Below are 26,459 nucleotides of genomic sequence, written 5' to 3'. Positions count from 1 at the left end.
ACGGAATAGACGGAGAACATTTAGCGCACTGCGGCTTCAAATACAGAAACTCATTAAGGAAAAGAGAGAGACAGAGAGAGAGAGAGAAAATATAAAATCTAAAAATAGCCAATACCACCTCTCCTAGCAGCTCTGCATACATTTGCATGATAAGCAGTAAAAGGCTGACACTCGCTGAGCGGTGAATACGTGAACCCTGGGAGAAAGTTCAAGTGTAGGATGAACAGGAAGTGGATGGGGATGACCAATCAGAAAGAAGATGGACATAAATGGGGTTAAAGGGGTTTGTTAGGGACAGCTGTGGCAATATTTGTTTTTTGCTGTGAATGTGTTTTACTGTAATGTGTGTGTACAGGAACTGTATAATCCTGATAAGTGTTTCAAAGCATTTACAGCCTTGGACTATATAGCATTTAATACAGAATATACAATAATATATGAACATATTACCGAAAATATGGCAGCATATCAGTTATCGAAGATTTTATTTGATGTTTTTATTGGTATCAGTTTACATAGGATGTATTCATCATTATTAGATATTCATTTGTAAGTCATTTTTCGAAATTTTATTTAGATATTTAGACGGCCACTGACACTAATACAAGCTGAATGCAATCTGAATTAAATTATTTTTTATGTTCACAAAAGATGCATTTATTTGACTATAAAATACTGTAAAAACAGTAATACTGTGAAATATTACTAAATAGTATTGCAATTTAAAATAACAATTTTCTCTTTTAATATATGTTTTAATGTATTTTATTTCAGACCGCTGACATTTCAACAGATCTCAGAGTTACATGAAACTGGTTTACGCTAGTTTGGTGCTCAAAAATATTTATTTATTAGTTTTTTGGCATTTTACCTTTAATTTTATCATAGCTGACAGGACGTAAAGTGTGAGCCGGGACTCAAACCCATGATGTCGATGCAACTTTAAATGTTTTTAAAGTTTCTCATGCTTATCAAGGCTGCATTTATTTGATCAAAAAGCTATCCTTTTGTGAGAACTTATTGCACTTTAGCAATTTTTGATTTTAACATATTTTAACATGTAATTTTCAGAATCATTACACAAATCTTCAGTGTCACATAATCCTTCAGAATTTATTCTAATATGATGATTTATCATCATTTTCTCAAACTGCAATATTTGTTGGGTCTTGTGATAATTTTTTTTTCACAAATGTTGTGTTACAATAAATACTGCTATTCAAAAGTTTGATTATAGTAGTAATGGTTTTTTTCAAAAGAAATTATTTTATTGAGCAAGGATAATGGATAAAAGTTATAATAAAGACTTAATAAAGACTATAATAATAAAAATGTTCTATGTTGAATAAATGCTGTTGCTGAACTATTTATTCACAGAATCAAAAAAAAGGTTACAAAGAAATATTGCACAACACAACAGTTTCAACGCAAATAATAGCGGCATATTAGAATGATTCTGGAACGATCATGTTACACTGAATCCTGTAGTAATGAACATTACCACACACACACACACACACACACACACACACACACACACACACACACACACATATATATATACACACATTTAACAGGCTATTCACACATTTATATATATATATATATATATATATATATATATATATATATATATATATATATTCTTTTTTTTTTTTTTTTTTGCATCTAAACTATCACATGCCGCCATTGTTTTGTGTATGTGTGTCTGTCTGTTAATCCACGGCTCAGTCCCACCTGCTATTTTGAGACAGTAAATCCTGGACAACTGACATGCTGCACCTAACAAACAACGTTGTCACTCTGTAGGCACACACACACACACACACTTCCTGCTTATTCCTTTTTTCAACCTGTGCTGGTTATCCTTTAATATGGTTAAATGTATTGAATAGTGGGATGAGTCAGAAGCCTGAGGAAGGAGGAATACATTTGGCTGATGAGAGGATCACTATAAATAGAGGAGGGTAAAGATAGAAGCACAGCGTCTGTCACCTCTCATCAGAACGGTGAGCTGATAACGGCAAAAGGGACAAACTTACTCAAAGCAGGTGGGAGACAGGATACTTTATTGCTCCCATTTTCTTTTCAATATCTCAGGATTTATGTGTATATAAACACACTCAGGCAGGGGAACAGACAGAAATATATTTCATTTATCCGAATGAAACAGCTGTGACCAGCACTGCTCAGTTCAGAAGACTCTTCGTCTTTACGGCAATGAAAATTTGCGCTATGAATTGGGCTCAACTCACAAAAGAGCGTAGTGGGACGTTGGGTCAGGAAGGTAGGAACATGGGTAATTTTACAGAAAGCAAGGACACCGCAGTGCTTGAGCTATTCTGGTCTGCGTAGCTTGAGGTGCCACTGAAAATAACTCAACTGCCCTTCATATCTAAAGAGAGTCTCTCGTCTGTGTGTGTAAGACTCATTGATTGGATCTGTTTGTTGAAACATGACAACACTCTCTCATCTCTAGGTACCAAAAACTGCTCTCACCTGCTATCGGTGGTATGGTTGCCATCGCAGACAATGCAACAGTTTATGTTAAGGCCAATTCATACTAATTATAGGGATACAACGAATGTTTGGCAACCAGAATCATAAGGCTGAAAATAGCAAAAAAAAAGCTAAATTAGCAAAAAAAAAAAACAAACAATGACATGACGGCATCAAATAGAGGCATGCAATAAATTTAAAACAGTCTGAGAAAGACGCAAACATCTTAAACAGTTAAATAAACCGCATGCACAAACTGTGCCAGGGTTCAAAGTACAAGATCAAATTGTGATCTTTAATATTTTTTATGTTTTAAAAGAAGTCTCTTTTCAGCATGCCTGATTCAAGAAGAGTTTCACAAAAATAGCCCTAAAGATATTTTACTAATATCAAGTTAAATTTTTTGGTATAATTACTGCTAAATTAATTTAAAAAATCTGCTTTTAAATTGTTGTTTTGTAATAAATTTTTTTTTTCTTTAAAAAGCGAGTTTTAGCTATTTAATGCACGCAATAGTAAAAAAAAAAAAGTAAATGGGAAAAACGGTTCTTTATTTTGCCCAGTGTTTAATTTTGTTTGACTTGATCTTAGAATTTAATTTTATTTTGATGCATTCCTACTAATTACATTAACTATCAACACCACAACTGTAATAGCACAGAAAAAACTTTACTGACAGAATCTTAAAAAAAAAAAAGTCACCATCTGAAAAACGATAAAAACAAGAATGAATAAATTCTACTTAAAGGGCTGAAGTATTTAAAGTGGCAGATGATGTAACTGCAGTGCTAATAATAAACAGAAGGTTACAGTGCGTTACACTGGTCTCAATCGTCTCAACAACAACATAATAGCAACAATGCCTGGATCATGAAGTCAGACGTAAAAACAGTGCGACTCCGATTGGTTGAGAAATGAATTGATTCACAGGCTTTTGTGATTCCCTAAAAAAATGAACACTTGAGTAACTTCACTTGTCAAGTTGTTTGTTTTTGATACACTAAAAGAACCTGCTCGCAAGAGTCATTTGCTTGAGAGGAAAACTTCACCAGTCAAGCTGTTTGTTTTTGATTCACTAAATGTATCAGTTCACAAGAGTCATTTTCTGAAGAGTAAATCTTCACTGGCTCGAGCGGTTTGTTTATAACTGGCTCATAAGAGTCATTAGCCTTGTGTTCGGATTTCACTGGTCATGCTGTCCAAGAGTCATTCAGTCAGTGAATTAAACACAATTGGTCGTGCTGCATGTTCTATGCTGAGTGGCACAGTATTTGTAATATGCAGCGCTAGAACCATTTCCGGAAGCAAATATCACTCATCAGTACTTATATACTGACCAGATCTGTTTTTTGTTATTGTTGTTGGGATTTTCATGTGTGTGTCAAATCACGCAACCCAGGCAGGTCAGACGCAGCGGACTACTTTGGATCAATATGAAAGATCGACCAGAAACCAATAGTTGTGTGTGCATACAATCATAGCCAACAAGGCTTTGCTTAGGCCACTGGATACAAACTGGAGGGATGCTGAGCTCTCATTTATGCCCAGAGCAAAGTCGCACATTAGCACTAACTGGCTGTTTGCACGGAGACGCTAGAATTAAGTGATCTCCAGCCAAGCTCATCCTCAGTTTACTGACACCTCTGAAAAGAGGCCTGTGATTAACGCAACATCCAGACAACACAACTATTATTTAGACACAGTGCTTGTATGTCTGTTTGCGACTGTATGTGGATGTGCCTTTGTGTGGGCGCCGTGTAAGTTGTTTGTTGCCCCTTATATTTGTGTTAACGTACACATTTACAGGCCTATTATCACAGCTCATTGATGAATTAAACTAGAGTGTCAAAACACCAATAACACGTTAAATTAAAAGGAGACATGCGTTAGTGAACGCTAAAAATAACGTTGGGTCTTCATTTACTCACCCTTATGTCAATCCAAATCGTCAGGAGTTACTTTTTGTTAAAACTATTTTTCGTAAAAATAAAGCCCCAAAATGAAAAAAAAACATCTTAACAATAGCCCATATGACTCATTAGTTTTGTTCAAAGTTTTTTGAAAGCATTTGATAACTCCTACATATACAGATGCAGTCTTATAAAGGTTTCAAAAGGAGAACCTTTCAGTAAAAAGTAATCAGACTAAATAATTTATTAATCGTCTTAATAACATTTTTCCATAGATTCCATAGAAACCATAGATGAACCACAGTTAAAGTTTAAAAGTGTATAAATAGGGAAATGTTCATTATGGTGACTGTAAGCCTGATTTTTAGCTTCTGATACAAGCATTGCAATATCCAATACGCTGGCTGTAAGAACGTACATCCATCTTGCAGCTATGAGAGGCAGAAAAATTGGTCAGATTTTATTTTTGACTAGAAATAGAAGCCCAGAGGCATTATGAATATGACTTAAGCATCTTATTTGCCTTTTGATGTCACTGACGCCAAACCTTGCAACATGCGCTGATGAAATTCAATACACAGTTTTGAGTTGGTATGAGTACATTATATTTTAAGAATTTTTATTTTTGAGAGAAATGTGCCTTTAAAAAAAGAGACGGTTGTCTGAATTTTGTCTCTATTGTCTGAATTGTGATTGAATTGTTATTCAGTGAAGATTATCTGTCATGATCGTCTCTGCTAATGCATCCAGTCAGTTATAACGTGAGTGGGGAATTAAACAAAGCTGTTTCTGAATCAAATTCCAGCATTGCTGCTTTGAGTCCGCATCATTAGTTTAGCTCAGCTGAAGACAGGTATCTCCCAGCTCCAGCCTCAGGTCTGTGAGTGGGCTCTCAGAACATATGCTCGATACACACCCAGGAAAGAACAGCTTCAGCCCCCGCACGCACACACAGAAGTGTTAAGAGTGGGATTTCCCTAATGGACGCTGCTGCTTTCCACACACACACACACACACACACACACACACACACACACACACATCCTCTCACTCACAAGTATCTTGGTGCAGGCCTTTCTAATAAACTAATGATGCATCACAAAACCAAGAGGATTTCATGAATCTATCAAACGCCCACCATCAGGGCAGACAAACCAGTCCTCTGATCAGTAATATTCAGTTGTCAGGGTTTGCACATAACCACTGTTACATTTATTTATTTATTTTTTGTTTTAGTGACAGTTTTTCTATTTAGCATTTTTCTGAGATTTATACTGATTAAAATGGACAATGAAAAATGACATTTGGTTTAACATAAAATGTTTAAGATTTTGGGTTTGCATAAACATGGACATCATGTTATGATTTGTTTTGGTCAGACTTTATTTTAAGGTCCAATTTAAGATATTACAACCATTAACTGTACCTCAACAAGCTCCTAATTTGCAGTTTACTAATATTTAGTAAAATTAGATTATTAATGTAGAATATGGCCATCGTGCAGAATCTGTACTTTATAAAGAGACAATTAATAATGTTAATAATGGGCAGACAAGTTAAGATACTTATTCTAACTCTTATACCCCTATACTAAAGAGTTACCATTTATGCACCTAACACTGCATTTATTTGATCAACAGTAAAAAGATTAGGAACTAATAATAAAATTCTTAAAATATTTTTACTATATTTTAAAATGTAATCATTCCATTCTGCTGAACTGATGCTCAAGAAGTTGTATTATTTTCAAGAAAAAAAGTATTATCAATTAAAAAAAAAAAAAAAAAAGACATTTACACTACTTCACATTTTTGCAAAAAAAAAAATCATACTGACGCAGAGCTTTTGAATGTATAAAAAACATAACAGCTGACATCACACCCACTACATCTGTCTTTGCTTCTTGTGTTAATTTGCTATGGACTCAAGAGTCTCACCTTCACTGGAAGATCCTGTCAGATCGATGATGACGTACACTTTGCCCTCGGGCTCCAAGTCGATCTGTAGAGAGGAAACAGAGAGAAGCAACCAATCAGAAGAGAGCATCTCAGCACAAAAAGGGAGACAAAGTCACCCAGAAGCACATTATTCACTGACTTTGTGAAGGCGCTTCGTAAACATCTCGTTCAACATCACCTTCACTTTTATCAGCTGCTGTCAAAGTTCACGATCCCAGTAATAGATTCCCTCTGTGAATCTCCCTCTACAGGGATGGGCCCCTAACTTACTTCCTGCTCTCTGCCTCTTTTTGTTGTCTCTAAGGATGGAGGGTGGCAGAGAGTTGGCAGGGAAACTGCTTGGGTTTTATAATTCCTTTTAAAACAATTTCCTGCCAGTGCAGCACATCCCCGAGCGACCCACGCAGACCCCACGCGGGCCCGACGCCTAGCCGAGCTTCGACGCCCACTCGCCATCAGCTCGGCACCAGATCCACAATGTCAGGAAACCACTGCTTAATCTTATTATGCGGAGAGAGAGAGCGAGAACACGGGCCCCGCGGTGCATATGTGGAGGTGGATGGAGGTGTCGAAGAGAGAGATATCGAGCTGCATTCACAGAGCATCTCAAAATAGGAGGCCTGTTTTATTTTTCTCTTCACAGCGATCTAGATCATCGGGGACACGGCGGACCCGGTGCCAGATCAGCACTCCCGGTCTTAGCCTCTTCCTGAACACAGGAATTAGGACACAAGGAACGGCGCAAGCTCATCTGACCCGCTCTGCGGCAGAAACGACTTTGTTCGTCCGGGTTTCAGCCAGTTTCTGCCGCTTTGCCCTGAGTTTAACCTGCTCTCTCAGCTGGAAGGAGGGGGGGAAACAGATTTATTCCTTCCACTCCTGATGAAATCATCAAGTTTTGCTGTACTTTTGTAAATCGACCTTGCTGATTGAACATATCAGACTGGAAATTACAACCAAAAGTCGCTTCGAGATGAAAGTTGCGACTGCAGAGCTGCTGATGATGTCATCTGAAATGCTAACAGGGTGATGACATGTCTGTTATTCGGCCACGAGGCCCCTCCCCCCCACCCCCTCTCTTCCTGTGATGTCATGAGATTCCATTCAAACAGCAGCCTCCTTGAGTGTGTTTGTCTCAGAGGTGCAACGGCCACTAAATTTAGCCGAGGAAGGAAAGGCCACTGCGTGTGTATGTATGTGTGTGTGTGTGTGTGTGTGTGTGTGTGAACGTGCAAGGATGGAGCGGTGTGCTCTGGTCTCCCTGATGACACTCTCCAGGAAACCAGTATCATGCTTTGCTAAACAATGTTGGCAAGACTGCTTTGCTGCCCGTGTGTGTGAGTTCTTGAGCCTGTCCGGCCGTCGCCGGCTCGAAAGCTCTTTTTCAAAGCTGCTGTCATCATACAGGCCCAAGGACAACCTGCAGACGGCAGTCTAGTTATAGCCATTAGCACACACACACACACACACACACACACACACACAAACACACATACACTTTATTTTAAGGTGTCCTTGTTACAGTGGAATTCTATATTTAATTACTGAGTGATATTAATTAACTACATGTACTTACTATATAGTCAGGGTTAGGTTTAGGTGTTTGGGTTAGGCTTAATTGCATGTAATTATGCATATTTTGGGGGGTTTGAAATAGTAAGTTAATGTAACATGCAACAAGGACACCTTAAAATAAAGTGTATATATACACACACACACGCAGGGTGCAATTTGTGAAAAAAGCAGAGGGGGGATACCAGTACTGATGCAATGGCAAAAACTTTTATGTCTTTGGGTGCACAGATGAGCACAGAACACTAGAGTTGCAGCCTCAGAGGAGACAAGAGAACAATGGATTTATTGATTTATTTTCCGTATATTGCTGCTGCCACACATGTAACGTGATTTCTTACCGAGCTGTTTATCTTTACAGACATAACCAACTGTTTTTGTAACATGTGTTTAAAACGTAAACTTGAATGCGTATGAGAACTTAGTTTGGTACTCACATGCTGTGACAGCCGTTTTCTGTCCTTGTGATTTGGATGTATCCACTCAGAAAACCACTTATCAGAAGTTTAAACTCGTATGGTTTAAAATGCATGGTTTAAAATGATTTTGTCGCGATAAACATGATAATCAGAACCAATGTATTTTAGGTATCTCAGTATAACTGGGGCAAATAAGTCTGGATATGCAATTTTATGGCAGACTGAACTGTGAAAACTTAATGGGGCCTGAGATCTCCGATCACCGAAAATGCAGTTAGAGCATAGTACAATTCTATCCCTGTATCAGCATTATAACAAATACAAGTTTGAAATAGAACAGAATATTACGAATGTTTCTTTTTCATTTAAAGTTACTTCTGAAAAAAAATGAGCATATATAGACCTCAGACAGATGTACAGCAGCCTGTCAATCAAAGTCGATCTGTCCCTTTTGAATAATGTACAGCAACACTGCTGCAGAGTGTTAGATCATATTACTTGCAAAGAGAAACTTCCTGCATTGAACTTTTTCTGTGCTGTTTCTCTCTTCCTCATTTTGTAGCATCTCTGAGGCTTGCGCTGTTTTTTTTGCTCCCTTTTTTATAAAAAAATGAAATCTTATACGTACCACTGTAACTGACTGTACATATCTGTACATACCTAACTTTGCTTATACTTTGCTCATAAAATGTAATTTCAATTTAAACTATAATATACATATATATATATTTCATAATAATAATAATAATAATAATAATAATAATAATTAATAATTAAATAATAATAAGATGCATTTATTATGAGAACACTGCAGGATTAATTAAATATATACATTATTTTAATTAACAATATTTAAACAAAGAGGTGTAAACACATATACACACACACACATATATATTATGTGTGTAACAAAATACATTTTAATTAATACTAATAATTCATATAATAAAAATAATTACTATATATATATATATATATATATATATATATATATATATATATATATATATATATATTATATACTTAATGCAATATGAATATAAATACTTAAATACTTATAAAAACCTTACTACTTATTAATGAATATGCATTAATATTTCACAATAAAACTAAGATTTATACTTATATAATTTTGTTCTTTTTTGAGCACATCATTTGCAGTGCTTCATACCAAAAGTCTCTAACTCAAGTCAAAGCAATGACGTCAGACCTGCTTGGTTTGGTTCATGGCCTAAAATAATGAATTGAATACTTTTAAAGAATTAAATGGTAAACTACTAAGCTCTTGAAAATCCTGGGCAGCCACTGTAGCACTCCACGCACAAAAATCAATTATAACAGTGGATGCTACTGGGGTCAAACTAAAGGCATCATACGGATATCATGAGGACATAATGGGAGAGCAAAAGAGAAAAACGGAGAGAGAAGGGGAGAAAGGGAGGATAAAACCCAGAGATAAGCCATGGGACATAATCAGCTCCTCTTATGCAACACCCTGCAGCTCAACCTCGTCCACACCCACAGCTCAAGAGGCTCACTGCCTTACTGTCCCTCCCCTTAGAAAAGACATATCACATATGACATGTCTTTCTCAAAGACAGAAATGACACGACATGGAGAACAAACAGAAACTAGTAACCTTGCATTTGTCACCTCTCATATCTCAGTATATCTCAAAGCGTGCACAGATATGCCAAAGTCCTCAATAGACTGACCTCAAACATTTCTCAAATTCTAGATACAGATACTCTCACTTGTTTTCAATTTTTAGGGATCTTAGGAGCATCATCGGAGAGTATAATAAAGCACAAGCGTATTTTAAAAAAAAGATATCAATTCCAAAAAAAAACAATAATGTACTGTTTAAAGTTAAAACCGAAGTATCTGGACAGTTTCTACAACTTATCTGTGACGTAAGTGGAACATGTTGAATAGTTAATGTGATGAACTACACCTGTGGTAACTCTGCAAGGACACTTGTGAGAACTTGAGGAGAACTGACTTCATACATCCGCTAAAAATCACCTCAGATGACGCATGCGCATATGCAACTGTGGTGTGTATGCGGTAAGGCTATCGAGTACAACATGAGGAAAACAAACTCTTGCTCTGGTTACTGTCCTCCAGTGCCTGAACGTGCACCCCTCATTGGCCCTGAGTCTCTTGCTCGCCCTCTCTCTGTTCTAATCACCGCTGTGCAAACAGATACCCGCAAGCCACAGAAAACACATGCCGCTCACGCTCTCCCGAACACGCGTCTCCATGGAAAACTGCTTAGTGCTGCTCAACGGTTAAAAAAAACACCAGGATTCAGAAAATTTTGTCATCATTTAAAGTAATGGTTCAGCCTCAAATAAAAAAATATATATTTACTCACAACTCACATCGTTCCAAAACTGTATTTCTATGCTGAACACAAAGAAAACATTTTGAAGAACCGTTCAGTTGAAGAACAATTGTCGGTCCCCATTGACTTCCATAGTATGTTCAACGTAAGCAAGTTTTGAAACTGACAAGAGGTGGGTAAACGATGACAAAATGTTCATTTCTAGGTGAACTATTCCTTTAACACCCACTCATTCCAAAAACATCAACTATAGAGATTACTGTAATGATAAGCATCCTTACCAGTGCATAATAATGTTCTGTTTATAATAAGTGCATGTTGCCATTCTGTCGTCTGTGGCTTTAAATTCCTGAGCTCTTTAAAACATGATGGATGCTGATTGGCTGTAAATATTTTGAACGTTCATTAAAAAAAAATCTAAAAGCGATTCCAACAATATCATTCCTTTGTGCCATAATTTTAACCATTCTTATTCTTATTAGAAGAATGATTATTAAAACTTTACAATTAGAAGTATCATTGTAGAACATAAATGTTTTGTCCATTCAATATAAGTCACTGAAAAGTCATTAAGTGTTTTTATGGGAAAATAAACACTGTTTATTCTGTTGTGTTTCACAGAAAACATAGTCCTACAGGTTCAGAATTACATGAGGGTGCAGTAACTGATGACTGAATTTAAATTTCTTGGTAAACTATTACTTTAATATGACAAGAAGATGAATGTTATATGATGCACTGGGAAGACAGCTCATGCTAGATTTCCACCTTGTACATTCAGCACTAACGTTACAAGTGGAGGTGGTTGCGATTTATGGATCCGCGTCTCAGTACTAAATATAAAAAGTGATGCGTCAATCCCAGACCGAACAAAAAAGGCGGCCTGTTTCTTTAAAAATGAAAGAAGTGAAGCTGTGTTCAAGTAGTTCATTGCATTAAGCCGTTACTCCTATTAGGACTGTTGATTTGACAAGAGGATAGGGAACTGAGACTTCTCTGTAGGGATGCATGAAGAGAAAGAAATACTGAGATTGAAGACAGTCCTTGCTCTTGGGAAATCAAAAGTAGGTCCGGCAAGTTTTAAACACATGTGCCACTAATTTCTAAATGAATCTAAAGTCATGATTAAACACTGTGGAACACTTTCTTTTCCCTCCTCCTCAATTTCACCCTCTCCTCCTTTATACCCTCCTCATCCGTTTCTTACTCTCTCTAAGACAGTTTGAGCTCAGCAACGGTCCTCCTACGTCCATCTGTCAACAGCAGAGCCTCAGCATGGCGGCGGGGCGGCACGCACGGCTCCCATTCACACTCAAAATCACACACAAACGTGTCCATACGAGCACATTCAGCTCCATCAACGCACCGGCTCTGAGTGAAACCTTCAGAGCTCTATGAATTACTAATAAGACACCACACAGAGGCTAATTGTGCATAATTCATGATACAGACTAATAATGGGAGCCTTTGAAGGTCTGATTGGAATTCAGTTTGAATAAACACTAGGTCCTGAGAGGGCTTCACAGCTTTAATTTAGTAAATTGCGTAAAAAGAGACCAGACAAAATGAAAACAGCCGTCTGGAGATAAAACGCTCATGTAACTGTGGGCACAGGAACAGACTACAAGTATTTGTGTCTCAAACATCATGAGGTGAGAATTAGTTTGATTTAATCTCGGCATAAAGTGAGTGCACACACACATGTAAGGCAATAGCTGTGGTGCCTGGTGTGTGTGTGTGTGTGTGTGTGTGTGAGTGTGAACACACAGAGTGTGAAAAGGGTGCTGAGAGGATTCGAGTCTGTTGCCGACTCCTGCAGAGAAGATGACTGCAGATATGATGATGGTGATGATGGGAAATTCTGGCCCTACTCTGGGCCATATGAGCATTTGTTTAGGAAAAAAAAGTCATAAATCTGCACAGATTTAAACCTCCAACCCAATCCATAACACCCTTGTTCACCTTCCCTACCTTCACTAGATTACACACTTTCCAAACTCTCAGCCAAACCAGGAATGCTAAAAAGTTAGATTTTCTCAGTAGAAATGTAATATTGTGTTTCATTAGAAACATTAACTAGCATAATTTGCTGTTACAGTGTCTACGATTTATTAGAAAAATTATTAATATATATATATATATATATATATATATATATATCAGGATGATTTTTTTAAGATCTTTTGAAAGAAGCTGGAGAGTGAATTTATTTGATCAAAAGACAATGATATGTGAAATATTACTTCTCTATTTGAATATATTTTAAAATCGACCATGTGTTTCAATTAATTTCTTGATCAATTTAATGCATCCTTTCTGAATAAAAGTATTAATTTCTGCTAAAAAATAAATGAATACTGTTGACTTTTGAACAGCATTGGAGGACCATAAATGATGATGACCAAAAACTCAAAACACAATCTACGCCAGCACTGAAACCCATAAGGCTTCAAAGTTTTAAATATAAAAGAAAAATCAATCACAATCACATTTCCCACCACTTATTCCCATACTATATGAACATGCCAATGAATCTACAACAACAAGTCAGTCAAAAACCCATTAGCACTAGCTATAAAGCGAAGGTATTCACATATGTGGTGTATTATGCTGTGGAGGTGAGAGTACAAGTGTGTGTGAGTGTGTGTAACTGGGTCATGTAGATAGCAGTGCAGATCAGGCATATTTGCCAGAGTATCTCATATGTCACCTGTATTGTTCCCTTTCACTGTAAGCATGCTCGAAGTGCCCCAGGCGAGAGCTCAACGCAGCATGTGAAAGCTAGACAACTGGCGGTCACATACACAAATCTGCAAATCACACATACACACACAAAAATCTAGCTACCCAAGAGGTACAAATGAGGACAGATGCAATTAAATACAATAACAGAATGGCTCAACAAAAATATAAAGTACATTTCACCATGAAATTAATTGTACTGCTGGATGAACTTATCCTGCTTACCCACGATTCACCCTTCCCCCTCAAATCCTGAGATTTGAGAAGTGATGAAAAAGACTGTGAGCTGATGTGTGACAAACACCGGGCCAAAGGCATGACAAGAAGGTTTCTGTCTGTACAAGTCAGAACCTACATGTCACCACCTACGTCCTAAGAAATCCCTGATGGGTGAAGGAACTCAATCAACACCCAGCTTTGATGCGCTTTGGCTTGGCAAGAGGGTAAAATTGGGTTCCTGTGGCAACGGTATGCCAAAGAGGGGGGGCGGAGCTGGTCTTTCAGCCTCAGCCTGGCCTATTTGCGCAAATGGCCAAAGAGAAGTAAGGGCAGATGATGTCAATGTCCAGTAACCAGGAAGTATTGTATAGCTAGCACCAAGGTTTAAGAGGAGACAATGTAAAAGAGAGCTGCTGGGCATAAACCTGTAAAATACTGAGTGCAATCGATAACTGTAATGTAAGCTGTAATGCAGTGGAAAGACATTAAGGAAACTGCAGGCCTTTAAAGCTCATTATCTGCAACTAAAGCAACACTCCTAGTGAAATGTGTTTTAAGCATTTGGAGCTGGTTTGTAATGGACTGGATGTAATGTCAGGACCATAAATATCTGTGAATTTAACAAGGAGAGCTCGGACAACAAAATGGAAGGGAAGGAAACCCAGTAGAGAGAAGGTGAAGGAAGCAGAGGAACAGGAGGAGGACAATACGAGGAAGGAGAATGAATGAACCCAGAAAAGACAAGAGCGAGTGGCCACAAGTTCTCAGACCCCTCTTTCTCAGACTCTTTACAGATGACCCCCTCAGTAAAAGGCTGGTAATTGAAGGCAGAGATATCCCTACAGATAAGGACCACTTTCGCTGGTGATAATGGGATTGTTGCTAACTTTAGCTAAGGGTGTCGTGGATGATCTGTGCTGGGTCAGACATTCCATAAAGAGGCTGATGGAAGGCTTGTAAATTATTCAGTCCGTTCCTGCCTCACACAACAAAGACGGGTGGCAGTGTCTCAGTAGTGTCTGAGAACAAGCCAAAAGACCAGGCTCCAATTACCTCTTCCGCCAAACGCTACGCAGACAACCCCAACTAACCATTGGATTTGCATAAGGAGAAGATGCGAGTGCCCAAAAGTGGTGCAATTTCTGAAAACTTTGTTGCATCGGACCACAACATGCGGTTAGGGAACGATTACAGGCCAGAAACCCAATAGAGAAGTGGTAAAGCAACAAATATGACACAACAGCGTCTTCTTTAGGGTCTGAGGTCCTGATTGGTTACTTTTTCCACTAAACAGTGTTGTAACACTGCTGCTACTGTTTCTTTGTGGTTCTGTGTTTGTTTGTTGAAGTAGAGGAGGCTTTCTAAATTAGTAAGCAAGCTCTCCTTGTTCCAAGCAGAATAAAGCTCCACCTGTGTGGGTAACAGTGGGAGTCAATGTACGGATGAAGCTCATTGGATGTGTATTCACTCTGTGAAGAGCGTGGGTTTCTTGGGAGACGTCTGGCTCCAGCTTCTGCTTCTCAAATGACATGCCAAGAAACAACTGTCTTCCTAAAAATTAGTCTCTTTTGGTTTTTCAGGTACACTGTACCTCTATGCACCAATTTGAGATGACACTAAAAACTTTTCAGCACACATCTGACATCCCAAGGTTCATTATACCGGTTGTCTATTCTAATTACACCATGTATTCTAATAGAAACAATAATACTCCTACAAATGAAATATGACATTACAAGCCAGCAAAATTCTGAATTAAATAATTGACATCCTTTTAACTCATTAGTTGGAATTAGAACTGAATTGATCTTATTTTACAATGTTAATGCAATTCAAAGAAAGATTTTCTTACGTTCGTTTATAACGTATGATGAAAAATACATAATGAATAACTGTATTGTCTATTTATATGTCATTCCATCTATATGTTTAAAAAACCTCAAAGCAATTATTTTTTTACTTTATAAAAAAAGCAAACTGTTGATTTTATTAATTTGTGTAACAAGACATGGCAGATGAAGAGTGTACTTCTGTGCCTCTCTGGAAAATTAGACATACCAGAGCTTCCATGTCCGAAACATTGTTATCAAGCGTGTCTGTGGCAATGAAGTCTGACAAAACGCTCAGCACCAATTAAGTCAGATGCACTGGCCATGATTTACATATGGCAGAAACTGCCCTTTTTGTTGAACCGTACAAGCACTTGTGCATTCCAATGATCAAGTTAGCATGCGGAGACTAGCAATATTTGCTTAAGCAGTAAAATCAGTTTAGCAAACACCTGGGATGATCTGACCTGGGATAACTATTTACAACTTGGCAAATGCTTTCCTTTAGCCCACAGGTGGAATACAAGAGATGGCCGGAGAGACAAAGGGCTTAGGATGTGTTATGATTAGGCAGGTCGTCAAAGCCGTTATGAGGGAATGCAGAGATTAAATTGATTTCTTTCTCACTCTCTCGTCTGACACATTTACTGCGTGAGTTGCCAGTGACAGGAGGGGAAGATTGACCAATGCAGCGACATAATCGATATATGCTGACCTTTCCCTGGGTGTCTAACGACCAAACATACAAAGCACTCCCAACTGCAGCCCCTCAGCTGGGTGAAGATTATATAACAGACCAACTCATAATTCCAGGCATGATTAGAATGCTAAGTGAATCTCTGACTATTTTTCCATGACATTGAAACACATAACACAGTCCATTTTGAGACGACTGTAAAAATCATCACAAGTTTGTATGCGTGTTATATGCCCTTTAAAAACACACAATAGCATGCAATTGCTAACAATATTACAATCTATAATTTCTTTAGCAACATTCTCAAAAGAGAACAAAGAGCCGACAATATTAAAACTCTAATGTAAGCATCCCTTGTCCTTATTTGCCGTAAAAGGGCCTATTTCTACTGAGTGGACAAAAAAGTAAGGTGAGCGCAAAGGTGAAACACCTAGTTTCATATAGCTGTGCTGTTGTATACTATAATTATTAGAAAAAAAATGGTTGGATGTACGACAGGTTTTAAATTAGACATCTAACAAACTATGTGTCAAACTCGTTTTACAGCTTGCATAATTAAGCATTGATTATTTCCTTCTCTGTCATGGGAGCACTACATCTCATGAAGGCAATTTGCAAAATAGCTTGACTTGACGGAAATGGCAAATGTAAGTCTGGATTCAAGCAGCAGAACATGTTTTGTCGAGAAATGGGAAAGCCCCCAGAGCGTGAGAACCCACGAGGAAGGCTGGGAAACAAGAGGCTTTGCTGGGGAGAAGCCGAAACTGACCAGTCCTCATGTAAATTATGGCCTAGACAACAGATCAGTGGTTTTTAATTGTGCAAGACTACATTTTGGACGTCTCCACTGCAACTTGGGAGCAGCTATATGAGCTGATTATATAAATCAAGAGTAATAAATAAAGGTGGACATCCGTAATGTTACAGTGCTGGGCTACTTCAGGACCAGGACTGAGAACCACTGCACTAGATTACACCAGTATTTCTCAATTCTTTCTCAGCAGAAGTGCTCCATAACCTTGGATGGGAGAGAATAGTAAGACACCCACTTCTGAGGGGCCTCAAGGGGCCAGATTGAAGTGATTATGCAATGCCAATAAACTGTGAAATGAACATACCCAATCTTCAAAGTGCCTACTGCCATTCTGCAGCAGGTCTTCAAACTGTATAGTGCAGTTGGCCACAAAGTCATCATAGCCAATCGGTGCGTCGTGAAAGACAGACAGTTCAATTTTCTTCCCATCATAAACCTCTGTTACGAACTCATCGTTCCAAGTTGGGCTATTTGTCTTCTGCTTGGTAGAAGTTTGGCCCACACGAGAATCGTCCACGTTGAGGGCCATATATGTGTCCAAGAGGAAGGTCTGGGTCTTTGGTCCCACGGCATGCCGGAGCGACCATGCGGTAGGTTTCAGATCCAAAGCTTCGCAAACCTTGATCTTCAACACTCCATTAAAAACCACCATGGTGACGCTCAAGTGAGATGCAGCTGGCTTCTTTGCGAGAACAGACGGTTTCAAAAGCAGGTTTTGATTCAGGGAGTCGCTATACCCGTAGATGTCATCACGTCATCAGTGTACATGCACGTATAGATGGATGCTGTGATGATTTAATCCCCAAAACCGCTAGTCGGATCAACCTGATTCTTTCATTTGAGCGGAACAATCAAATAGGATGCAAAAACGCGATATGCAAAAACCAGAGGCTCCTGTTTTTGTTTACGATCCGTCTTCCCTCGTAATGGGAAGCATACGTAAACAAGCGAATTCCCTACGTCTGGAATAGCGCTGAGCAGAGGTGCGAGTCCAATAGGCAAAATATCGGCAATAACACAGAGTAAAATATCCCAAATGTGATGGTCTTCAGCGGGGCTTGTCTTGTACTATTCGTTTTCCAATAGGCGTTGAGTGGGAGAGGCGTTTGGGATTCCTCCTTCTCCCAGTCTGCTGACGAACCGCTCGGAGACTATTGCCATCCACTCGCCGAGATATTCAGCTGCTTCGCTTCTTTGTTGATCTGAGAAGGCGAAAGCGTTTGAGCTACACGCTCATGTTAGTCCTTTACGCTGCAGCCTTCCTCCCTGTTCGCCCTCTCTCTCTCTCTCTCTCTCCCTCTCTCTATCACTCACTCACTCACTCTCTCTCCCTCCCTGCGCTCGAGCGCCAGTTCAGGAAATGCGCAAAACACGTCAGATGATTTAAGCCGCGCCGCGTCCACTCTGCGCCGGATGGGGGAGCGTGTGTGTACAGACGGAGGAGCAGCAACGTGGGGAAACGGAGGGAGGCACCCGAGGGCTGGGTTACGAGAGTCTGTTGGGTTCATTAATGGACCAAATAAAGTCTACGGTGTGTCTGTAAAAGGAAGGGTTAATTTTAGTGCAAATAAAAGTAATTCAATTCTACTTTGGACGTGCTACAGAGCGTTTTTCCCATTGGACGTAATGTGCATAACTATAACGTTTCAGACACAATAGAGTTTCAGTTGTTAAATGTACAAAAATGTAAGCTAGCTACATGGGCGTTGTTCTATTGCTGCAGGCAGATTCTTACTAGAGTTATTGTAAAATTGGCCTAGGTATGACATAATATAAAATGTCAAAAAAGTCAGTTGTACCTTCTCTCTCTCACACACACACACACACACACACACACACACACACACTTCACTTGCATTCGCAAATTGTCACATGCTTCTTGACTTTGATAATAACTACATCTGGGATTTATTCCAAATCAAAACATTTCAGTTGCATATCTATCCCGGATAACGAAATTATAGGGAGGAACTGTATCACAAAGCAACAATTATTTGAAAGTACAGTTACTCATGTGGTCAGAATGTGGTTAATATAAGGCTACAAGAGAGGTTTGAAAATGGAAAATGATACTTATGTAATTTAGTGAACTCTAGCGGCGGAATACGGCGTTACACGTGTAGCGTCGCAGGAGTTATCGACGCAAGCTAAGCGGAAGCACAACGGCACGTTCAAGTTGACAAGTGGTGTGAAACTAAACAAACCAAACAATTTAAAAGGAATTTAAGGAACACTGAGGTATAATAAGAGATGGGACAGTATATCTGACTTATTTATCATCCTTGCAATGAGAACATTATTACAGTAGATGGCACTGTATGTTCAGGTTACAGTTTACCGAGCGAAACATCTTAAAGCCAAATTATAGGAAGCTTCGGTCTTCACGCGTACGTTAGGAAATGCGAAAAATGCTGGCTGAGAAAATCTATGTCTACCCATACGAAACAATGGTGCAAAATGTGTACTCTTTCAAAAGGTACGTCTTAGTACCAAGTTTTCCTTTTATGCATTATGCTTGCCAAAATTTAGTCAGAATAGCCTACTGGTAGCAAGCTACTTTTGGATGGCCTTCAACGGATAAAGCAAAAAATTGCGCACATTTACCACTTTTTAGTGTTACTTTACAACTCTTTCACAATGCCTCGCATTTATTTGAATAATTGTTTTTCGGGCCACTTATTGTGGTATAGTCATGGCACGTATCAACAAACTGTGGTTGAACTCCATCGGGTTGCGCGCTCTGCCCCAGGGGTGTCCAAGCCAGTGCCCTGCAGGTCCTCCAACTTGCATCAGAACACCTGCCTGGAAGTTTCTAGTATGCTTAGTAAGACCTTGATTAGCTAGTTCAGACGTGTTGATTGGAGCTCGAACACCTCTACTCTGCCCTATGAGGCTGCATTACCATTCCAGCCATGCAGGGGGTAGTGTTGCGTTTATTTAAGTTTACTGGGCTCCAGTCAACATTTTGACCCCAGAAAAAAAGTTTAAAAATGCCTATTTGTGTCTTATTGATTTGAACACAAATACACAGGCAAACGAATGATACCCTTCCCTGCTTGTTTACGACTTTCATGAACGTGGGAACATGCAATCATTTCCTTAAAAAAAGTTTCGATCTGCATGTTATACTTTTGATTGCTTTGATGTTTGTGCATTTCTCAAATTTTGCAGTGAATCAAACAGTCTGACAAAGCAATAGATACGATTATATATTTCAAACAATTCAAATGTTTCTGAACTATGCATTTCTACAACTTTTTTTGGAAACATACAACATATGTTTTTGGGAGCATAAAATCAGTCTAATTATTGAACCATCAAATATGAATTTATAATAACTGATTAAAAACAGGGGTGCAATTTTTTTTTACAGTACGTGAACTTACATGTACGTACTTATAGTATACCTAACTAAGAAAGTGCTAGCAATATAGGGTAACTACATAGAGAGATTTTAATATAACAAAGTCACAATACTCACTTTCTAATACGCAAATGTTCAAAGAGACAGAATCTTGCATTAATTATATTCTGCCATAATCCTACCCTGTCACACTGATTAGCACATGTTAGTGCACAATATGGAACTCCTGCTTTCTTCTGTTGTTTTGTTTTGGGTTTGTAACATATACTCCCTACGTATTCATGCAAAAGTAAAACTAATTTTATCCTGTGTTGCTGTGGGATCAATTTGTCCCAAAGTATTGAGTGTCCGATTGTAAATGAAAACACAAGGAATTAGTTTGATCAAAAGGAATTATTGTCTTTGAAAGCTTGATTAACATTTCGATCTGACAAGTTACATTACACCGGTCATGTTTAGGAGCATTAGCTCTGAAAGTTGACTGGCAAACGGGTTCTTATAATTCCAGCCGCAGACTTATTAAAAGGTGCAAGATCTTGCTCTTTAAAGCTCTCAAATAAAGTACGAGACCTCGGCTGGCATTAGTTCCTCTCTGCTTCAGGAACACAAAGGTGTATTGATTTGGTTAATTCCAACCATTGTGAGGGAAAGGTGGTCTCACTCGTGGATTCAGCTGCGCAGGGGTGTGTGGTCCTTTCACAGCGCTCTCCTTTCTCCTCCTCTCAGGTGAGCTAACCTGCTATCACAGGTGTCCGCTGTGGAAAGGTCAGGGGAACCCAAGGCAAAGAGAAAGGTCATGCACTTGGGTTACTCCACGCGTCCAATCAACTGAATGCAAATTCTTGCAATCATTATTAGATTATTGCAATTATTATCAGATTGCATTACAAAGCACTTTCTAAATCTGCATATATATAAAAAAAAGGCAGAAGCAATATTATAATATTATGTTATATATATTATGACAATATAACAATAACGTAACAATGTAATCATCAAAAAAATAAAAAAATGTGCACAAACCAGACATGTATTGTACCCTAGCAACTTTTGCCTGTTTATGGATTATGTTTTAGCCAAATCAAGTTGGTTTGAGGGGTGTGGGGCCATGTGGAGCCTGTAAGTTGATGTGCATGCCCTTAAGGGAAGTGTCATTTTCTGGATCAGAACAATGGTGGTATAACATTGCATTGTAACATTAGTGAGAGGATGTGCCTGCGGCATACACTGTAAACCTATACACCCCAAACTCTTCCAGTGAATTACTGAGGACTCATTTCAGTCCAACCGACTAAGCCAAAAATACCTTCTTTATGTGTTCATGGATGCAGGAGTGTATACTGCTATGGGCGTGTGTACCACTATACTAAATCCTGTCCTTTAAATGAATGTTTTAGTTGTGGTATTATGAGTGATATTGATAACAAATCTTTTGACTAGTTTTGCATATACTGTACAAGTCATCTCTTCTATCTAGTACAGTATATACATACACCAGTACGAAGAGTTCAGATACAAAAAGCCTATTAGTCTTAAGTTTTTGTAAATCAGCATTTCTTTCTGGTTAAGAAAGATATAATAAAACATATGTTTTTTATGTAAGTGCTGGTACTTCTCAATGGCTTGAGGCTGGGATTTAGTGCATTTGAAGTGAAAGTACTTGATGAACATATATCATGTGTGGAGAGCATTCAGTATCATTTTCGCATTTTGGTTTTTAATGCCTTTTGCATCTGTATATATATATATATATATATATATATATATATATATATATATATATATATATATATATATATATATATATATATGTATGTAGGTATACATTTAGTGAGTAATTTAGCGTAATGTTAATATGGTTATATTATTGCCTATATTATATTTATATTGTTATATTGTGAGTATCTTGTCTCACCAATGCTTGCATGTAATTAGACCTCTAAGTAAAGCAGCAGCCTCTCTGTCACAAACTAACACAACTATGAACCACGAGTTCAGCCATGCAAATGTATTTGCATTAAAAATCCCCGGCTAAGCAGGAAAATGAGAGGATGCATAGAGTGCATAATTATGCATTTTTGTAATTGTGCTAACATTCATTAAAAACATAGCTAACGAAAGTCTCGCTTTTATTTTAAAGTAGCATATGGGCAAATCTTACGGTTTACAGGGACATTGTCACGGTTGTGGTTTGGGGGAAAGAGCAAGTAAAATAAACTTAAACAGATTTAATCTCTAACAGGCAAAATAATAATATACAAACAGGCAGGCAGGCTTGCTAGTGTATGAATGAGAACTTAGTCCACTTTTATGTTCTCATGCTAATGTCGTTTGTTCATTTATAAACTAGTGATACTATTTTTAAAATAAGTTGAAATATGTAGACTATGTAGAATATGTTTTATCGAAAGCATGTACCACTAAATAACAACCTCGCAGCTCACAGCACCTTGTCTTCTGTTGCCCTATGGATGAAATTTACAGGCGAGAGTTTGATTATAGAATGCAGCTCTAAATAACCGAACTGTGTATGATTTGTTGTTATCATTCAAATACAGAAATTTTACTGCAACATTTTAAACAATGAATACCTAATTGTCAATCAGGACAGATTGACTATTTTAATTTACTCACCCTCGAACTTTCTGTTTGCTTTCCGTTCTATAGAAAGTAAATTGCTATTGTCGACATTCTTTAATATGAAAATCATACAACTCGAAGGTGAGTAACTGATGACAAACTTTTCATTTTTGGGGCGAACTATTCCAGTACGCCTTTACAGTAATTTACAACCATGTATCCAGTGACCTATAGTGACCTATTTTTAAATTAGTAAAAGTAGGAGTTTTTAAAACCCGTTTGCTCAAATAAAGGAGGGAACTGCATTCTGCTGCTGTGCAAAAGTAGCCTTGAGGAAACTCAGCGCCATTGACAATGAGCACACATATACAGAACGTATACAGAAACACACACACACACATGCGCCGCCCCAAACACAGTGTCAAATCCTGCCGTTGGTCCACTGGGAATAGCACAGGTTTAGAGTGTCAATATCAACCCAACCCTCCATTAACACTTTGTCATTAGCACACATTTAGACCTATCAGCACAGGCCTAACAACCTTGTTTAGACTTAGAAACTTCAAACATACACGCACAGCGACACGCATCGCATGCAGACCTAATCTTACACACCAAAGCTCCTTAACTGACAGACTCCAAAAACAGACCCCCGCTGCTGATTTATAAACCTTCGCGAAAAGGTTTGATGTAGCCGATTTTCGAATGCTGCTGGTATTTGAATTGGCCATTCGAGTGTCACGGCGGAAAGGTCAGACGGCACGAAAAGCGTCATGTCCAGGCTTCCTCAGAAGCCCTCTCTCTGCTTATACGTCAAATTGCTCCCATAACTTCGTGGTTAAATGTTTGACCCCCGTTTAGCACGGGGAACGGGGCTTGAGAGCAGGACAGCTGTCTTAGAACGGGTCAGATGACCCAGTCAACTGGACTGATTCCTGTCCCTGAGTCCCAAGATCTGCTTTCAGCCTCTGGCAGGCAGAAGACGAGTATGTAGTCAGAATGTTTTCCACATTGTAGAGAGTGTATGGTTTCACTGGCACGGTAGACGGTTACAAAATATTTACAGAACACTCTTCATAACACCAGAACAAGCAGAAGCTCTTTGAGAGTACGGTCACAAACAACAACAAGCATCACGGAGGAAGGCTGCGGTCACTTTAAACAGGTTATCTGTGAGCTTGACTGCTCCTTAACGGTCCAAAGAGACCGTTCCATTCCGCTTTATTCTAGTTAGTGTGCATGTTTTCTTGACAGCTGTACTGAAAGACAAAGCGTATGGTAATAATTTGTTGATTTTGGGCTCTGACTGCTCTTTTGAAATTTTAAACCGTTCATAAACAAACCTTGTATTTGTGGTCACGAAATATGTTTCCCGTAATCACTGTATGCAAAAGATCTATTGCTTGAATAATTTGACGGAATTATAGTGGGACGATGACAGTCACACAACACTGTTATACTCTATGGATTTTTGTACAACTGCACAATACCATTTATGGCTTGGAAAATTAATTATTCAGGCAAAAATTATATAATAATCATAAAATCAAAAAAATATAGTTTAAAACACATATGCCAACTTATAGAGTATACTCTTTGTGTTCATTTAATTTTTCATATGGTTTTGAAAATCTTTTATAGCCTACCACCTTCAAAAAAGGTTTAATGTTATGACTTTTTAATCACATGGATTTTTTTTTTTATTACAAAATATTGGAGTATTTATTAAAAACTCCACTTCTCTGATGACATGTACACTGGCGCTAGGGCTTGATAATAATGTTTCAGTCAAGTTTCAATTCCTCCCTTCCAGCAACTCATATAAAACAATCATAACATAAAGCAATCCAACCATCCAATCAATTCCCAAAGGATAAAATCAAGTCTACTTTTTAACTCGCTCAAGAAGCCACTTTACTCTGGTATACGTCACAATAGAGAAGAAAAGTCTATTGCAATTTCTAATTTTTAAAATAAAGATTACGCCAAGTGCTTAATATGGTTTCCTATCAAGAATTAATTTTTTTTGTGAGGCTTTTCCTTAATTATAATATCAGGGCAATTTTATCCCCTTAACAATTTTGTTGTTGTTTTTGAGCCCCATGTAAAAAAAAAAAAAGGAAATTTAAATCTAAATTAAAAGCATGCTCCTCCCGGAAGCAACCTATTCAAGGCTTTATTGAACTGTACGTATTTTTAATACATGAAATCGTAAACTGAAGTGTCAAGTCAGTGGACACTTTACAGCAATGCTTGCACAGTGCTCAATACCGCGCATATGGACGCATTCCTCAAATGTATATGAAACATTAGGGCAGCCACTTCCTGACCGGGCCACTCATCTGCTATAAGCCGACATTCCCAATAAAACACTTGGGAATGCCAAGGATCAGCTGTTAATAAGATCTGTGACAAAGTTAGATTTATATGTCACAGGTGTTTCAACACATTACACACCGTAACAGCATTACTCTAATTGCTACGGATTAGCAAATACACTTACACCAGAGATTATATCACCGAAACATATTTATACGCATTATATAATAATACACATAACAATGGGGTCGGGGCTAAATATCTTTAACGGCTTAGAAACAATAGTTTGAAAATAAGCAAGAAAACCTAAGAGCGAGTAAATGAGAGCGAGAAGTGAGAGAGAGAATGAAAGATAGTGCTTTGATTACAGTCTGAGAAGCATGTTCCTGCCCAGACACTGGTGGTGTCACTTCCCTATGCATGAACATTTAATCCCTCTGCCTGCCAGGAGGACAGAGGGCTGAAACTCGATCACCCAGGGGGCCAACACACAAGAGGACAAGAGAAGGAGAGTGAGAGAGAGAGAAAGAGAACAAGCACTGACATGATTTAGCATCTTAGATAATGGCGCAACACTCCGATTAACTGTGTTAAAGCTTGAAATGGTGCATGTGGTGGAACATCGCTATGTGCTGTCGTGTGAACGGAGTCCAATGTTACTTCTACCGAGTCGGGATCTTCTGCGAAAAAACGCTACCGGCACACCACTGTGAACTCCCTTCGCGTCAACGACCAGACGACACTGATGAAACTCGTAGCCCTACACGTCTTCTCTTTGCGCCCGCGCTCACGCAAACACACACACACAGCGCGCGCAGGCTAAAGCGCAGCCTCTCCCGGCGCTATCGGGTTTCGCGTCCCTCCTGAGAGGGAAGGTGAGCCAGCTTCATTAATCATTTAGAGTGTGCGCTGTGAGTGGAGGACAGTGTGATTGCCGGGTGTTGGGTGTCTCTGCTCATGGCCCCCTACACAACTGCCTTGATTTGAATAAAAAAGGCTTAGGCCACTGCATGGTCAGCAGCGGGCCTCCAGGAAAAAGCAACGCTGCCCAGCCGCGTGGGCAGATTAGCAAGACCTCTTTCTCGCTCATGGCCCATGAAACATTAGACAGGTGCAGGTGCGCGCAGAGAGCCGCTTGGATTGCCCGCGCTTCCTCGCTCCGTGCAGGTGGTGATGTGCATTTTCTTTGG

The 26,459-nt window shown here is 38.7% G+C and overlaps 1 protein-coding gene across 1 annotated transcript in view; it reads right to left on the bottom strand.

The window, feature by feature from the left end:
- Positions 1–18,345, bottom strand: part of prkcea (protein kinase C, epsilon a) — a 47,305-nt gene extending 28,960 nt beyond the window's left edge. The window contains exons 1-2 of the mRNA XM_043254116.1: positions 17,311–18,345; positions 6,347–6,410 (exon numbers count right to left, since the gene is read on the bottom strand). Of these exons, the coding sequence (XP_043110051.1) occupies positions 6,347–6,410; positions 17,311–17,658 (412 nt within the window). The 5' untranslated portion in view covers positions 17,659–18,345. The remainder of the gene's footprint in view (positions 1–6,346; positions 6,411–17,310) is intronic.
- Between the last annotated feature and the right edge of the window lie 8,114 nt (positions 18,346–26,459).

This window comes from Puntigrus tetrazona, chromosome 12 (genome assembly GCF_018831695.1).
Source record: "Puntigrus tetrazona isolate hp1 chromosome 12, ASM1883169v1, whole genome shotgun sequence".
Taxonomy (NCBI): Eukaryota; Metazoa; Chordata; class Actinopteri; order Cypriniformes; family Cyprinidae; genus Puntigrus; species Puntigrus tetrazona.
Note: the sequence above shows the minus strand (reverse complement) of the source record. Positions and strands in the feature narration are given on the sequence as shown.